This window comes from Melozone crissalis, unplaced genomic scaffold (assembly GCF_028551555.1).
Source record: "Melozone crissalis strain CALT ecotype California unplaced genomic scaffold, PUWL_Pcris_2 ptg000012l_1, whole genome shotgun sequence".
Lineage (NCBI taxonomy): Eukaryota > Metazoa > Chordata > Aves > Passeriformes > Passerellidae > Melozone > Melozone crissalis.
The window spans coordinates 1,569,604-1,586,736 of NW_026535790.1; the positions used below are offsets into that span (position 1 = coordinate 1,569,604).

Sequence of the window (17,133 nt, forward strand, 5' to 3'; positions counted from 1 at the left end):
TGGGCCCCAGGAGGGCTTTAAACCCATCCCCGCTGGCCAAGCAGCAAAGCAGCTTGGCTGGATGGGGCACACCAAGAGCTGCTGTGTGGGGTGACAGCCCGGCCCGGGGGGCTCAGGGCTCTGTGGGGCTCGGGCTGAGGGTTCCTCACAGCTCAGGGGATGGCACAGCCAGGCAGCAGTGCCAGAGCCAACAGGGGAACAGCTCTCACTTCCTAAATGAGCCAGGAGCACAAACCACGGCAGAATGGGATGGAGGGACCGCCACAAACACACACTGAGCAACACGGACAGACAGACGGACACACAGAGACGCGAAGCCGCACTTGCCTGGCGCTGTGGCTGCCGGCCCCGCCGCCTCCCCGCTGCCCCGGCCGGGAGTGCCCGGGGCCGCAGCGCTCGGAGCTCTTTAAGGGCGCCCCGGATCCGGCACACGCAGGGATCGGGATCAATAGGTCACGGCGTGCACTGACTTGCCCCCAGAACAGAGGATTTGGGGCTGGTGGGGAAGCTACAATCAGGGCTTTAATCCCGCATGGGCACAAAATCCCGGGATAAAAAGGCCAGAGCTGGTCCTAATTGCTGACTGCTGTGTGCATGTGTGAGCAAAACCTCTTAGGCTGCGGGGGGCCTGGGGGAGGCATCTCCGTGCCTTATGGAGACCTCGAGGTCGGAGCAGATCTGTCAGATCATCAAGTCCAACCACTCCCCCGGCACTGTCATATTTGACACTGACCCTGACCCCAAGTGCCACATCCAGAAGGCTTTGAATCCCCCAGGGATGGGGACCCCACCACAGCCCCGACAGCTGGGCCAGGGCCTGGCCACCCTTTCAGTGAAGATTTCCCAGTATCCAATCTGAACCTTCCTGGCACAATTTGAGGCCATTTCCCCCTTGTCCTGTCCCTGTTCCCTGGGAGCAGAGCCTGACCCCCCCGGCTGTCCCCTCCTGTCAGGAGCTGTGCAGAGCCACGAGGTCCCCCCTGAGCCTCCTTTTCTCCAGGCTGAGCCCCTTCCCAGCTCCCTCAGCCCCTCCTGGTGCTCTATTCCCTTCCCAGCTCTGTTCTGGACCCCCTCCATCCCCTCAGTGTGAAAGGACCGGCGCTGTCCCGGCAGTGCCGATGTCACTGAAGGAGCAGGGACGCTCCCAGCACCGCTCATCCCCAAACACAGAAACCTCCCGGGAGGAGCCGCAGCCCCCCTTGACTGCTCCCTGTGCCCATCCCGGGCCCGTGCCTGGCCCTGCACAACTGGGGGGGCTCAACCCTGCCGGGACCCTCCCAGGGGCGCCCCCAAAGCCAGGGGAGGATGCTGCGGGCTGGGAGGGGCACGGCGGGAGGAGCAGGAGGAGGCAGGAGGGGGCAGGAGGAGGCAGAGGCGGTGCTGCCCCGTCCCGCCTCCCGGCGGGGCCCGGCCCGGTGGCGGCGCAGAGGCTGCGGGCGGCGGCGGGGACGGGCAGGAGGAGCGCGGCGGGCGCCGTGCGGGGACGCGATGCACTCGCTCTTCAGGAAACGCAACAAAGGGAAATACAGCCCCTCCGTGCAGAAGAAGAGGTGAGTGAGCCGGCCCCGGGAAGCCCCGCTCCTCCCGGGACGGGCAGAGGGGATCCCGGGGATCCCGTCCCGCAGCATCCGCCCCGCTCGGCGGAGCTGATCCCCCCGAGGAGTGGGAGCCCCCCGAGGAGTGGGAACCCCCTCAGGTGTGGGAATCCCTCCATGTGTGGACACCCTCGAGTGTGACAACCCCCTAGGTGTGGAACCCCCAAGTGTCGGCACCTCCCCAGGAGTGGGTGCCCCCGGAGGTGTGGGCACCACCGAGGTGTGGGCACCACCGAGGTGTGGACACTCTAAAGTGTGGGCACCCCCGAGGAGAGGAGCCCTGGAGTGTTCCCACACCCTCGAGGTGCGGGCACGCTCTGGGTGCTGGTGGAGCCCTGAGAGCCGAATGGGCACTGCGGTGTTTGCCCCCCCCGTGCGGTGCCAGCTCCTCCCCGAGCTGGGTCCATCTCCTGCCCCGGCTGTGGGCACAGGGATTGTCTATCCCAGCTCCCCTCCCATGGCAGCAGCTCCGCCGAGCAGGTTTCTTCCCTTGCCAGGTGTGTGCTGCGTCAGATCTTAGGGAAAATAGTCTGGTTGTTCTCCACCTTGGCCCCTGTTCCCTCCGGACCAAGGATTCGGTCCATCGTCGTTTCCTCGGCTCCCTCTGACGGGGTGGGGACGCGTTTCGCTTGTACTGGTTGGTTAAAAAAAAAAAAAAAAAAAAAAGAAAGAAAGAAAGAAAGAAAAGCAGGATGTTGAATGCGCCCTGTGAAAGGTCACTGATAAAAGGGAAAAGGTGTAAAAATCCCTGCGCAGGAGGGCTCAGCCTCTCTGGGCTGGGCGGTGGACAGTCCCCAGCCCCTGCCTGCGCCGGGATGTGTTTCCACAGAGGTGGATGTTGGGATTAATCAGAAACGCGCCCTGTGTTTCCCAGAGGAGCAGCAGGGGCTGTGGAGCATGTGGAGCGCTCCAGGATTCTGAGTGATTCAAGGACTCACCATCCCAGCCCGTGTCCGTTCATCCCCTCCCATCCCTCTCCATCGGCACCAGTCCCGGCTGGTGGAGCCCGAGCAGCCGCCCCCTCCCAAATCCTCCTTTGGGAAGGGAGCTGGGGAGCTCTTGGGGCTGAGGGACCTCCGAGCACCCAGAGAGGAACCAGACAGCCCAGCAGGCGCCGGCATTTCCCGAGCAGGGGATCCCTGGCTGCTCCCTGCCCACGGAGCGGGGCTGTGCCCGTGGCAGGGGTTCCGTGCCAGGGGAGCCTCTGCCCGCTCTGCCCGCTGCTGCCCTGGCACCGGGCACTGCTGAGCTCCAGCCCCGGGAAGGTTCCCCCGGCCGGCTCGGCAGGGCCGCCCAGGCTCCCTGGGCACGCTGTGCTGCCCATCCTGGCACACGGGGCTGGCACCGAGCCCTGGAGGCTCCGCACCTCCCTGGCGGCCGCGGCGTCCCCCGGGTGAGGATGGTGCCAATGCCCAGGCGCAGTTCTGAGCTTCGGGGGCTCGAAAGTGAGAAAGCCCCCAGCAGGGATGGGATGGCAGCTCGGGACCTCGGGAGCAGGAGGAGACAGAGTTGTGGTGTCACAGCACTGTCAGGAGGCTGTGGAGAAGGAGGAGACAGACTGCACTGTGCCCCACCGTGGGGCTGTGCCCGGGTCCCACCGTGGGGCTGTGCCCGGGTGCCCCCCGTGAGGCTGTGCCCGGGTCCCCTCGCTGCACCCCAGCCCCGGGTACCCCGAGCCCTCTCCATCCGCCGGGGATGGATCGGAGCAGGAAGGAAGGAAGGAAGGCGCTTCCCTCCTCCTCCTCCTCCTCCCTGCCTGCAGCCCAGCGGCCCTGGGCAGGTGCCAGAGCACCTCCGCAGGCTGCGGGCCAGGCTGGAACCTCTGTTTTTCTGGCTGGTGGTGGCTGGGGAAGCAGGGCAGGGCTGTGCCCGGGGCCAGCCTCCCTCCCTCCCTCCCTCCCTCCCTGCGCCCCGGCTGTCCGTGCACACCTCGGGGAGAGCTGTGCTTATTAGCCCCAATTTGTTAATTCCTGCCTCGGAGTTTACAAACATCTGTGAATCCAGGGAACACTCCCACCGTGTGGAAACAGCCCCACCATCGAGATGGGGAAGCCGGCGCCCGACCGGTTGAACAACTCGCTGCAGGAGGATTGCGAAGAAGCAGCGAGGAACTGCTGCCCCGTCCCCTGCTCCAGGCACTGCCAGGCGGCTCCCGCCCCGCTCTGCTGCCAGGAAAACAGAGCAACCCTCCCCAAATCAGCCTCCCGCCCCCGCCGGCAGCGGGGACCGCGATTTCGACACCGCGGGAGCGCGGCCGGATCGGCGGGGCTGCGCCTTGGGCAGGGCGCGGTGCCCGGCACGGAGCCTTCAAAGCACCGAGGGACGGGCCGAGAACCGGCACCGGTTTGGCGAGAGAGAGAAGAGAGAGAGAGGGGCACCGAGCGTGTCCTGCCAGCCCCGGGAGCCCCGGGAGCCTTGGTGGCTTCCTCAGCCTCGGGACAAAGCCCAGGATGGGAACAGCTCCATGAACAGCACTGGCACCAGGAGCTGCACCCTCTCCATCAACAACTCTGGATGTGACAGCCACCTGTCCCAACCCCAAAGTGGCCCTCAAGATCCAGCAGCACCAGGGTCCAGGTCTCTCCTCAGGAATATCTACTGCAGCTCTGGGATCTGCCTGGCCTCCAGGCTCAGGAGCCATCCCCATCCAGCCCTGGGCATCTCCTGCCTTGGCTGGGGATCCTGGAGGATGATGGTGACATCTCTTTTGTCTTCTCATCTCTTTTGTCTCATGGACTTGCCTGCTTCACTCTGCTCTCATCCCTGAGCACGGGAAGGCCCTGGGAATTCAGCTGTGCCCAGTGTTGTTACATGGATGTGTGTCCCTGGAAGGGAAGGCAAAGCCTTGAACAGAGCCACAGTGTGGGGAAAATCACCAGTCTCCGTCCACACCATGTTCCTCAAACCCTTGCCATGCTTAGAACACAGGAGGTTGGCTGCTTCTTCTTCTTTGGTAGTCCAGGCTGGGCAGGCAGGAGGAGGTGAGGGAGGTGCTGGATGGAGCTTGGAGCACCCTGGGACAGTGAAAGCTGTCCCTGCCCATCTAATTTAAACCATTTGATCATTTTATGATAAAAACCAGCTCAGCCTTCCCGGCTGCTGCTGGAACTCTCCCTCCTGCCAGCAGGAAGGTTGTTCATCCTCGGGGTCCTCAGGGTGGGAGCACTCCCAGCCCTGGGGACCCTCAGCAGTGTCAGTGCCCAGGTGAGGGGGTGCAGGCACTGGGACAGCTCTGCCTGCAGGGCTGGCCCCATTTCCAGAGGCTGTTTGGAAGGGCTGGAGTCAGCAGGTGAGTCAGGAGCTGCTCAGGCTGAGGGCGGAGCCAGCTCCCTTTGCCCGCCCCGTTCCTGCGCTCATTTCCATGCAGATTACAGAAATATCACCATTGCTCCCAGGGAAGATAAATACCCCTGGAACTGGCTGGGCTGAGCACAGCAGCTCTGCTGTCCAGCCTCACCCTGCCGTGGGCAGCCTGACACAGCCTGCTCTGAGTTTTCAGCCCGATCCTAATCTCTCCCAAACCTGAATCACCGCAGCCAGAGCCCAGCCCTTGTGCCACAGCCTCACTCCAGGGTCATTAAAAGCAGCAGGAGGGAGTTTCGTGCATGGGAGCTGTGGCTGGGGGAGCTTTAAGGACATTTAGAGCTCTGTGGCCTTCTGGAGGGTTCATTCAGTTTAATTCCTCCAGCAGCAGGGCTGACCTGGGAGAGCTTTCTGTGAAATCTCTGTGCATGGACAGTGAATGGGATGGAATTGAGCAGCAGAGGGTGGGCACTGCCTGCTGTGCTCATTGTCCATGCCAGGGGTGGGATCAGAGCCATCAGCTCTCCATGCCCTGCCAAGCCATCCCACCTGGAGAAGGGATGGGAAGGGTTCCTGACAGGAGAGCAGCACCCCTGAGCAGGGGATCCCTTCCCACAACCCTCCCAGCAGGGATCAGGCTCATGGGGCAAATTCCCAGCAGGCGCATTCCCAGGGAACTCAGTCAGCTGGAGCTGCCAAAACTCAGGAGTGTCTGAACATCCTCCCTTGGAGGGATTAAGGAAACAACCTCCTTGTTTGGAAAAAGGAAACTTGAGAAATCAAAGGGATTTTCTACCACCTGCCAGCAAGCACAAGGCCTTTGCACATCCTGGAGAAGCTGATCTCTGGGAGGTTTGCTCCAAAACCTGCTCTTACCACTGAGGGTGCAACCTAATGAGAAGAGAAAAGGAAAAAGGAATAGAGGAAAAGTCCAGTTTTTAGCAGCAAAGTTTTCACATTACAATAATTATCATCATATTTGTCTGTTGAGAACCTCTCTTAATAAAAATATCCCAACTAAAATATTAAGAAAAATCACCAAAACTATAAGAAAACAGAAGAAAGAAAAACCTGAATCCTAAAAATCCTCCCTAAGCCTTCAGAAACACCTGAACCCCTCTGAAAGCAAGGTCTTGAGGGCAGAACTGTGGTACATGGATGAAGCTGCTTCCTCCTGGTTCCCCAGCTGGGAGAAACCCCAAAACCAGCTCCCATTCCCCATGGGAATGATCTGGGGTCCTTCACCCCAGCCAGGCAATGCCACTGACAAAAATCAACTCTTGTGCTGAGCACAGCTTTCCATGAGAGATCATTTTTTCCTCCCTGACCAGAGAATGTTAAAGTTCTCCAGAAATGGCAAAGCCAGTTTTTCCAGGTTTTTATTTATTTTTTTTTCCATCTCTCAAACAAAGCCTTATCTATTCCAGCAGAGCTCTCTGCATTCCCCCTGTGCTGCAGCCCCACAGGGGCTGTGCCCTGGGCACTTCACTCCTGGCTCTGCTCAGTCTCGTGTGTTCTGCCCATCCCAGCTGGGCTCTGGCCAAGTCCTGCTCTGCTCCATGCTCCAGCCATCCCCCCAGGCTGATTTTGGGCCCTGGCATCCCTTTGTCTTCCCTGGATGCATCCATGGCTCTCCCTGCAGCTTCCCAAAGGAGCCACATCCTCCCAATCCCACCCACCCACTTTTCCTGGGACAGCCAAGGCTCCCTCACTGCTTTGCCCATCCATTTGTGCTTCTCCTGCACGGAATCATGGAGTGCATTGGGTTGTAAAGGAGCTTCAAGCTCATCTCATCCCACCCCTGCCATGGGCAAGGATGCCTTCCACTGTGCCAGGCTTCTCCAAGCCCTGCCCAGCCTGGCCTTGGGCACTGCCAGGGGTCCAGGGGCAGCCACAGCTGCTCTGGGCACCCTGTGCCAGGGCCTGCCCACCCTTCCCAATATCCCATCCATCCCTGCCCTCTGGCAGTGGGAGCCATTCCTCCTTGTCCTGGCACTCCAGCATCTTCCCCCTTGCAGCAGATGAAGCCAAACTCCTCCATCCTCTGGCATGGAGACTCCAGCCAGGCTTCAGCTTTCCCTGTTTGACATCCAGCTGGATGCAGGGGCTGTGCTCCTCCTCTGGTTTATCCACGCAGCCCCAGCTGTGGTAGGGACAATGGGTAATTAACAGGCCTGATGGTAATTAACAGGCCTGATGTTCTCACATCAGTGATGTCCAAGCTGGTTGATGAAGTGGCACCAAAGTGACAAGTGTGGAGAAATAAATACACAAATAACAGAGATCTCCCATGAGGGGTTCCCATTCTCTCTTATTTCTGTTTATTCCTGCCCACTTGTTATCCCTGCAGTGGCTGGGGGAGCAGAGCTGAGCTCAGGGCAGGATGGGGAGCAGAGCTGAGCTCAGGGCAGGATGGGGAGCACAGCAGCAGCTCCCCAAAGCTGCAGTTTGAGCTGCAGCTCCCATGGGAGTATTTATGAGAGTTCCCTGTCCCACAGCCTCAGCTGTGACTCTCACACAAACCACAGAGGAGCAGGGAGCAAACAGCTCCTCTGGTGTGCCAGGAGAGCCCAGCCAAGCCCACATCACCTCCAGCATGTCCTTGCCTGCTCTGAGCAGGGCTGCATTTCCTGGCCCTGCTCACCCAGACACTGCAGGTTCTGGATCACCATCACCTCCCTTCTCTGCCCTCCCCTGCTCCATCCTGCCCTGATGGAGACGGGATGTCACTGTCACTGTCACCGTCACTGTCACTGTCGCTGTTCCCAGTGCCAGGGGCTGGAGGGTGACTCTGTCCCAGCCCTGGCAGTCACTGAGGGCAGGAGGGGGTCCAAGGGCAGCACTCCCAGCTTGGGAAGGGGTGGCAGGGCACAGGGATGAGGAGAGTTTGTGCTCCAGGCTGAGAGAGGAGAGAAGGGGAGCAGGGGCTCATCCTCACCCACCCCAGCTGGGCAGTGAGGGGAGGCTCAGGGCTGGGTGTTACCCTCACTGCTTCCAGCACCTGAGATCAGTTTTGTGATGCAAAGTGAGCACAAGGCTGGGCCGGGGCTCCAGGCTCAGCTCTCCAGGTCAGCCTGAGCCACAGCCATGCACCCAAAAACCCCTGCCTTGGGTTTATTTCCTGCCTGCAGTTTAGAGGTTTCAGTCAGAGGTAGAACTAGAAAAAGCTCAGACTTCTGCTGTGTTTTAGGATGGTTTTCACATCCATGCTGAAACCCTGAAGATCCATCCTTGGACTTGCTGGGGTCCCTGAGCCCAAGGCAGGGCCAGGGAGAGGAGCCAGCAGGAGCTGCCAGCTGTGCCCAGCTCAGTGCCTGCCCAGGACTGCCCAGCTCAGTGCCACCCCAGCCCTCACAGAGAGCACCCCAAGCTGGGTGATGAACCTCTCTCACCCCCCTGGCTCAGGTGGCTCCAGAGCAGGGTGAGGGTGAGGAAGGCTCCTTGGTGGCCTCAGGCTCTGCCAGGGTGCAGGAGCTGCCAGCTCTGAGCAACCATCACCCAAAGAGACCCAAACACGTGCAGCACACTTCAGTCAGTGATCCAAACCACCGATCCCACCTGACTCCTGCCCTGCTTTCTGTGGGATGGTGAAGGTTGGAAGAAACCCCCAAGTGGATTTGGAGGAGCTGCTTCTACCACTGAAGCAGGAGCAGCCACCCACACCCCATCTCCCTGTGCACCCTCCAGCTGTGATTACTGAGCACAGAATGAGAATAACCCTTGGAATTATTGCAGCTACACCTCCCAGTGACCCCTTCCTTGTCTCCTGGGCCCAGAAATGCCCTCTGGGCTCATTGCTGCTGGTGCAGGAGGTGCCAGGCAGGCAGCAGGCACAGGGACAGGCACAAACCTCTGAGTACCATCCTGATGATGCAGCTTCTATAAAAAGAAAAAAATCAGTGTAAACCATGCCCATAGCAGAACTTCCCAGGGAAGTGTGAACTCTTCTGGATGCCACAAGGCTCCTGCAGCCTGGGGCAGGTTTGAGGTAGGGAGGAACAAGCCCAGAGCTGGGGTTTGGGTTTGTTCTGCTGCACTGAAGCGACAGCATATGGGGCAGGCAGGAACAGGTCCTGAAATTCAGCACCAGAGTCCTGGGGGAGCTGCAGCCCCAATCCTGGGGCAGTTCTGAGCCCTCCCAACACTGAGGGGCTATAGGGGATCCAGGGAAGGGTCAGGAGCACCAGGAGGGGCTGAGGGAGCTGGGAAGGGGCTCAGCCTGGAGAAAAGGAGGCTCAGGGGGGACCCTGTGGTTCTGCACAGCTCCTGACAGGAGGGGACAGCTGGGGGGGTCGGGCTCTGCTCCCAGGGAACAGAACAAGGGGAAACAGCCTCAAGTTGTGCCATGGGAGGTTTAGGTTGGATATTGGGAATATTCCTTCATGGAATGGCCAGGCATGGGCACAGCTGCCCAGGCTCACTGTTCCTGGAGGGATTTACAAGCTGCGTGGATGTGGCACTTGGGGACACCGGTCAGTGGTGGCCTTGGCAGCGCTGGGGGAATGGTTGGACTCGATGTGCTTGGAGGGTTTTCCAACCTTCACAATCCCATGGTTCTGCCTGGGGATGCAGGAACTCTCTGTGCCATGAGCCAGCACTGCTGGGGTGCTGCTGCTCCCCCAGCAAGCCCCGCTCATCCTCTCCAGCAGCAGTTGACACTTCCAAGTGCCACATAAAGATTCCTTCTGCCACCTCATGACGAGCTCATTAAGGCTCATATGAAGGTGGCTGGGACTGCACTGAGCCAGCCCAGATGGCAAAGCAGCACAGCTGGGACACCCCAGCCTTGCCAGCAGCCTCTGGCTGCAGGGATTTGGGGGGCACACCCTGCTCGTGCCCCTGGTCAGGGCTGGGAGAGCTGGGCAGTGCCTGGCACAGGCTCCTGGCATGTGCAGCCTCTCCCTGCAGCCACAGTGACAGACACGGGATGAAATGTTTAAAATAAGCCCAGCAATGCAGAGCCTGCGTCACGGGCTGTTCTGCTCTGCTCCAGCCCCGCTGTCCCTGCACTGGGATGGGAATTTGGGCTGGCCCTGCACCCTGCCAGCCTGGCCAGTGTCACCCTGGCAGCAAAACCAGTGCCCTGCACTGCAGGAGATGCAACGTGCGTGATCCCATGCCCTGTGTGGGTTTAAAGTGTGAATAGAGAGGGAAACTCTGAGCACAGAGGGGCAGAGCAGGGCTGCAGCAGGGGCTGCCCATGGCCAACACCCTCCAAGGGGCTCCCTGTGGGCATGGGGGCTCCCTGCTGCTCCAGCTCCTCTATTTCCACACTGGATCCCCCTTCTTAGGCCCAGGGTGGGATTGTTGGGGTGTCAGTGCAGGGCTAGGGGCTGATGCTCCTTGTGAGCCCCTTCCAGCTGAGGATATTCTGTGATCCTCTCCCTGCTCCGAGGCCGAGGGAGGCTCAGGCCCCGCTCCCGTTTCCAGCCGCCCCCTCCCGGCCCCCTGGCTCGGTATTTTGGCCAGAGCTGGAAGGCAGCAGTGACTCACACACAGCTGCAGAGCCTGGCAGGCCCCGCTGGCCCCCGGCCACCCTCGGGTCACCCCCGGCAGCCGTGCCCGCCCCCGAGGGTGACCTGAGCCCCCCTTCTGTCTCCAGCATCTCCAGCAAAGAGCTGACCGAGCTCATCGAGCGCCTGCAGAAAAATGCTGACCAGGTGGAGAAAAACATCGTGGAGACCGACTCCCGAATGCAGAATGTAAGCAGGGCACGGTCCCGCAGCCACAGCTCCTCCCTGAGCCCCTCTGCCCCCTGCCCCAGCCCCTGGCACTGCCCGGGCTCTCCCCTCCTCTCCTGGGCACGTGTGGGTGCTGCCCAGCCCTCACTGGCACCTGGATTGTGATGATCTGCAAGGGTCATTCAAGGGTTATTGGGGTCCCCCCGCTCGTGGGAAGAGGGTGGGAGGGTGTTCCAGGCTACAGGGCCCCCCAAAATTCCCCCCTGCCCAGGAGGGCAGGACTGTGCAGAGTGGGGTGTGCATCCAGCAGGGAGCTGAGGATGAGGAGGCCTGAGCCACCCTCCTGATCCCAAAGGCCTGAGCCACCCTCCATCCCAAAGGCCTGAGCCATCCTCCTCACCCCAAAGGCCTGAGCCACCCTCCTGATCCCAAAGGCCTCAGCCACCCTCCTGATCCCAAAGGCCTCAGCCACCCTCCTGATCCCAAAGGCCTGAGCCACCCTCCTGATCCCAAAGGCCTCAGCCACCCTCCTCACCCCAAAGGCCTGAGCCACCCTCCTGATCCCAAAGGCCTGAGCCACCCTCCTCACCCCAAAGGCCTGAGCCACCCTCCTGATCCCAAAGGCCTCAGCCACCCTCCTGATCCCAAAGGCCTCAGCCACCCTCCTGATCCCAAAGGCCTGAGCCACCCTCCTGATCCCAAAGGATGCATCCCAAGGTGATGCAGCTCCCCAGCCCTCCCCCAGCAGGTGAGATTAGAGTGACCTTGTCAAGTGCAAGGTGTCCCTGCCCATGGTAAGGAGTTAGAGCTGGATGGTCTTTAAGGTCCCTTCCAACCCAAACCATTCCATGATCCTGTGACAGGAGAGGGGAAAGTAAAATCCATCCCAGGTGGGTGGGAGACAGCAGAGCTCCTGCTCCTCTCCAGTGCCAGGGGAGAGCGGGCTGGGATGACCTCCTGGCACCCAGAGGTGACCCTTCCTCCTGTCCCCACCATGCAGGACCTGCACAAGATCAAGTCGTGCCAGCTGGCACAGTACAAGGAGCTGACAGCACAGAAACTCTCTGAGTCTGACAAGCTGCTCTACGTGCTGGACGGGGACGCGGCCGTGGCCCGGCACATGAAGCACCCCCAGGGGGACATGATCACAGAAGAGTGAGTGACACGCATGGGCCACTGTCCCCAGAGTCCCTGGGTGAGGGGAGGCCTCTCCAGGGGCTCTGCTGAGCTAAAGAGTTGGTCTTTATTTATCAATTTCATTGCAATATTGATAAGGGAAGAAAAAGACCTAAGTCCTTAACTTTCTTAACTCCAACAAAGATTTAAAAAATTCCTTGTAAAAAAATGTATCATAATTCTCAGACTATGAAACCATTTTAGGTGGGAAAAAAGTTCAAAATTTGTCGAGATAGTGGCTGAATGCAGGGTGGGGGTCACCACGGGCTGCTCTGCATGCCAGCTCCTGAAAAGGAAGGGGGGGTGTCAGTCTCCCCCCAAGCCTCCAGCCCCCAGATTGGGCTTAACCCTGAGCAAAGCAGTCCTATCCCAATAACTCAGTCTCTCTGGGAGACAGAGTGCTGAATGCCCAGTCAGCTCATAGACACAGGCTACCCTTAGCAAGCTTAGTGATTTTAGCTCTTTAGTGATTCTCAGCTCTCTTAGGATTCCAGCTCTTTGCTTGCTCACTAGGGTGCCTTTGGCTGGGGCAGAAGCAGAGGAGAGAGAGGAGAAGGAGAGGTCCTGGCGGTTCCACAGTGATGGTTTATTGAGGGGTCTGTGAAGGTTCCAGTGACAGCTCTTCTTCTCCCAAATGGGCTAAATCAGCCCCTTTTTTTAGGGTATAGGGGGATCCAACCTTGCCCAATAGTAAGGGTTAGGGGAAAAGTGACCTATGGGGTTACAGAGATAAGCTATGGGGTGAGGGGTAGAAGACAGGAGCTTATTTTGCTGTCTCATCACAACTCAGCAGTTCCTACTGTTAAATCTCAGCCCTCCACAGAGCCTTGGCCAGTTCTATGGAGTCTGCTACAAGCTCCTGTTAGGGTGTGTGATCCACACCACCCTGGGCACAGGGAGTGTGAGATGATGGCAGCCTGGCAAGGTGGCACCTGCCCCCTGTGTCCCACATTGCCCCAGTGCCCTGGCAGAGGGCAGAGCACAGGGGGTGCCCTCTCCCTGCCCACTGCACAGCCCAGCTGCTGCCAGCCCACCTGGGCTCTCCCCAAGCACAGCCACCATCCAGGGGGCCTGGAGAGGATCAGCTACACCCAGCAATGCCAATGCCAGCCATGCCCACATCCTGATTCCACCCTCACCTTTCCCTTCTTGCAGCATCCGGCAGCTGAAGGAGCGTGTGGCAAACCTGAAAGTGAAACACGAGCAGATCTACAACTTCCCCCTGCAGCACATCGAGCCCCAGGTCAACTGGTCAACAGTGATCGAGGAGAAACAGGTACAGGGGCCACCAGTGCCACTGCCTGGCCAGCTGCACCAGCTGGGCAGGGACTCCTGCAGCTCCCCATGGAGCCATCCTGGCTCTTGGAAAGCTTCTGGGCAGCTCCACAGTGGGAGCTGCAAAGAGCTGGGTGGCAGGGGAGGGGCAGAGCTGGTGGGACAAGGCTGGCTGCTGTGGCACCAGGAGTCAGTGCTCGAGGTGGCACCACTCCTGGTCTCAGCATCCTCAGTCACCACCTGCTTTAGGCTCTACTCCATAGCCTTTACTTTTCATTCTATCCCACTCCCTGCACTCCTCCAGCCAGGGAAGGGTTTATTTAACCCCCCAAACTGGTTTTCCCATGGCTGCCCTCCAGCACAGCTGATTTCACCCACACTCTCCTGGGGCATCCCTGCACTGCAGCCACTGGAGCCCATCCAAGCCCAGCTCCAGGGCAACTCCAAGAGAAGTTTCCTAGGTCTTGGCAGCCTTTCCTCACTCCCCCATTGCTAACCCCAACTCCTGTGCACCCCAGGATGCTCTGAGCAGCAAAGGCTTTGGGACTGACCTGCCGCTGGTCAACAGCCAAGTAGAGGAGCACAACATCTTCCACAACGAGGTCATGGCCATCGGGCCCCACATTGTCAAGGAAGGAAGCAAGGTCAGCTCTCCTGCCCCTCTCCCTGCTGCCCTGAGCCCTGGATGAAGGGGAGGGTGTCCCTGTCCCACCATCCAGCGGGCTACAGCAGGTTTGGGTGGGTGCCCAGATCCCCTCCCAGCCTGAGAGCCCAGCACTGCACGCCAGCTCTGGCTTTACAGTGCAGCAAATCCCATAAACCACATCCCCTTCCAGCCTAAACCCACATCCCCCTGCACCCTTAAACCCCCATCAGAGCAACCCAAGTGTCTCCAGCCACCCCTCCTAACCCTTGCCTTGCTCCTCCTTCAGGAAAGCATGAGCGACTTCCAAGCCAAATACCAGAAGCTGCTGGTAAGAGCCCCTGGGACCCTGGGGGAAGAACCCTCCTGGAGGGGTCCCTCACTGGGGTGGCCCTGGGGGGGTTCCTTGTTGGGGTGGCCCTGGGTTCTCCTCCTGGAGGGTTCCCTCATTGGGGTGGCTTTGGGATCCCCTCCTGGAGGGTTCCTCTGTTGGGGTGGCCCTGGGATCCCCTCCTGGAGGGGTCCCTGGTTGGGGTGGCCCTGGGATCTCCTCCTGGAGGGTTCCCTCATTGGGGTGGCCCTGGGAGGTGACTCCTGGAGGGGTCCCTGATTGAGGTGGCTCTGGGATCCCCTCCTGGATGGTTCCTCTGTTGGGGTGGCTCTGGGATCCCCTCCTGGAGGGGTCCCTGGTTGGGGTGGCCCTGTGAGATGCACAGGGAGGGGTCCCTGGTGGGGTGGCCCTGGGGAGGCACAGGGAGGAGCTCTAGGCTGAGCTGTCCGTGTGTCCCTCCGCAGGCCGGCTCGCAGCAGCGGCAGCAGGACCTGCACTCGCTGCAGGATTACATGCAGCGCTGCACCAACAAGCTCTACTGGCTGGATCAGCAGGCCAAGGACAGGACCCATTACGACTGGAGCGACCACAACCTGGACTACCCCAGCCGGCGCCGCCAGTACGAGGTCTGAGCCTGGCCTGGGCAGAGGGGAGCTGGGCACGGGGCCAGGAGCTGCATGGGGGCAGGAAATGTTCCTTCTCCCATGCCTCAGCCTCCCCCAGCCCATTGTGAAGGGCTTTGAGATGTGCAGCTGGTAGTGCAGGGATAGTGAGGTTAATCCTTAGCTCTGCCAAAGATAACGTGATGGGGAAGTGTCCCCATGACAGGGACAGCTCCCTCAGCCTCCTGTCCTGTATCTCAGTGCTGGCTTGGCAGCAGTCACATCTTTAGCAACATCTGCCAGGGAAGGAAAAGTGAAAGCTGCACTGGGAGAAAGCACACTGTCCTGTGGAGCTGCTCAGCCCCAGAGTGCAGCCAGGCTCCCACCCTTTCATGGGGATCAATATTCCACCTCTCTCCATCCAGAACTTCATCCACCGGAAGTTGGAGGAGAAGGAGGAGGCCATCAACAAGCTGCACGCTGATGGGGATCAGCTGCTGGCCCAGAACCACCCCGGGAAGAATGCCATCGAGGTGAGCACCAGGGATGGCTCCCAGCTCCTCAGCCACCCTGGAGCATGGGAGACTCACCCAGCCCTTCTCCAGAGTGGGACCCAGTGCCAACACCACTCGTGACTTTAGTTCCTGGGATGCCAAGGGGGAAAAAGCCTCCTTCACTTGCAGATGTGTAAACACCACAGGAGGAGGAAAGATAAACCTAAGGAGCTCTTCTCATCTTCCTCATTCCTGTGGCAGTCACCTTGTGCCCACCTAGAGAGGATAAACTGTGGTGGAACCCTTCCCTCTTTGGTGGGAGATGGACACAAGGATGTGCCACCTGCACACAGCCTGTGTGATCATCCCAGCCTTGGGTGTTCCCATCCTGGGCTCCCCCTGAGAGCATCTGGGTGGCTCCAGAGGCAGCCAAGGAGCTGCTCCCAGGATGGAAACTGGGACTTCTGCTGGGCAGTTCAGGCTCCCCTGGCACGGGGGTCCCACTGATGTCCCCTGTCCCTGTGCTGCAGGCTCACATCGAGGCCGTGCACGCCGACTGGAAGGAGTACCTGAACCTGCTCATCTGCGAGGAGAGCCACCTGAAGTTCATGGAGGACTTCCACCAGGTACCACATCCTGGAGGCTCCACTTGTTGGAGCCTGAAGAGCTCCTGGGTTGCAGGAAATCCTAGAATACAAAATTCCTTTTATTCTGGAAACTGGGTAGAAGAGATGGAGTGCTCCAAACCCAGGATTAAGGCTAGGAGAGCACCTTGAACTGATAGAACACAAGTCATAATTGCCCAGGCACCTAAGGTAAGATTGCTTGGCCAAAGCATGACTTGCAGGAAGCTTCTGCTCCATAGAAGTGTCCTGAGCCACAGTGGGTGTCAGCTTCCCTGTGCCCAGGACAGCAGAGGTCCCTCAGCCCCAACCAGGGCATGGGGAGAGCTTGCATGCTCTTCTGGGAAGCAGAACAGGTCCTTGTAGCTGCCAAACTCCCCGGGGAGCCAGGCACACGGGCTGAGTGTCCCAGCTGAGCTGGGCAGACAGATGTCTGCTGGATAAATGGCATCTGACAGCCAGGGAGGCTCTGCAGGGGAGCAGGTCGGGCTGGATTCCTCTCCCACAGCCTGGGTGTGTTCCTCACCCTATGAGGCTCCTGCCAAGGCTGAGCTGTGGTGCCCAGCCCAGGCAGTGCCTTTTGTGGGGATGCGCCAGAACAGCTGCCCCAGGGCATGGTTTGTGTGAGCAAGGGCTGGGCTCTCCCTGCTGCTGGCGCTGGCGGTGGTGGCACCACACACCGTGGTGAAGCTGTCCCCGTGAAACAAAAGTGAGGGCAGGGAAAGCTCAGCATGAATAAGCTGCTCCTCCCTGGTTGTTGTTTCCTTCAGTCTGATCTCCTGAGCAAGGGAAATAGTGATTCCTGGCCTTTCTCCACATATTCTAGTGTTCAGATTCCCAGAGGAGCTCCTGGTGGCTGTGTGAAGGCCATGCAGGGTCTGCTCCATGTTTCAGCAGGATCCTCTCTCACAAGAAATTTTCCCTCTCTGCAGTTTCAGAAGGATGCCAAGGATGCTCAGGAGCTTTTGAAGAAGGTGGATACAGACCTGGACCAAAAATTCAGCCCGGAGTTCAAGGACAGATACCAGCTGGAGTCGCTCCTCCGGGAGCTGGATGTGAGTGTGTGCAGGCAGGGCTGCAGGGTTGGCAGCAGCAGCAGCCACTGTCCCCTGGCACTGTCACAGGGATGTCCCTGCCCATGTGGGCACCTGGCCCAGCTCTCTCCATGGGGAGCAGCAGGGCCGTGCTGCTGCTTTCCCCCAGCTCTTCCTTCCCCCCTGGCTAGAGATTGCCTCTCCCCTAGCAACGTAATTGCTCACTGGGCTGGTTTTTATTTGTTCTCTCATTGAGTTAGCACTCGTTAGGGGTGGGAGCATAATTAGACCTGCTGCCAGAGGAGGTGGTGGAACTGGCTGTGCTGCAGTGAGCTGGGCTGGAGATCACCCACATGGGAAGGGCTGTGCTGGGCCT

The 17,133-nt window shown here is 59.7% G+C and overlaps 1 protein-coding gene across 1 annotated transcript in view; it reads left to right on the top strand.

Moving 5' to 3' along the window:
* The first annotated feature begins 1,439 nt into the window (after positions 1–1,439).
* The window catches only part of PPL (periplakin), a 28,996-nt gene continuing 13,302 nt past the window's right edge, over positions 1,440–17,133 (top strand). Inside the window, exons 1-10 of the mRNA XM_054271026.1 lie at positions 1,440–1,550; positions 10,501–10,600; positions 11,580–11,734; positions 12,911–13,031; positions 13,549–13,674; positions 13,963–14,004; positions 14,469–14,630; positions 15,032–15,139; positions 15,631–15,726; positions 16,656–16,778. Coding sequence (XP_054127001.1) covers positions 1,489–1,550; positions 10,501–10,600; positions 11,580–11,734; positions 12,911–13,031; positions 13,549–13,674; positions 13,963–14,004; positions 14,469–14,630; positions 15,032–15,139; positions 15,631–15,726; positions 16,656–16,778 — 1,095 coding nt within the window. The 5' untranslated portion in view covers positions 1,440–1,488. The remainder of the gene's footprint in view (positions 1,551–10,500; positions 10,601–11,579; positions 11,735–12,910; positions 13,032–13,548; positions 13,675–13,962; positions 14,005–14,468; positions 14,631–15,031; positions 15,140–15,630; positions 15,727–16,655; positions 16,779–17,133) is intronic.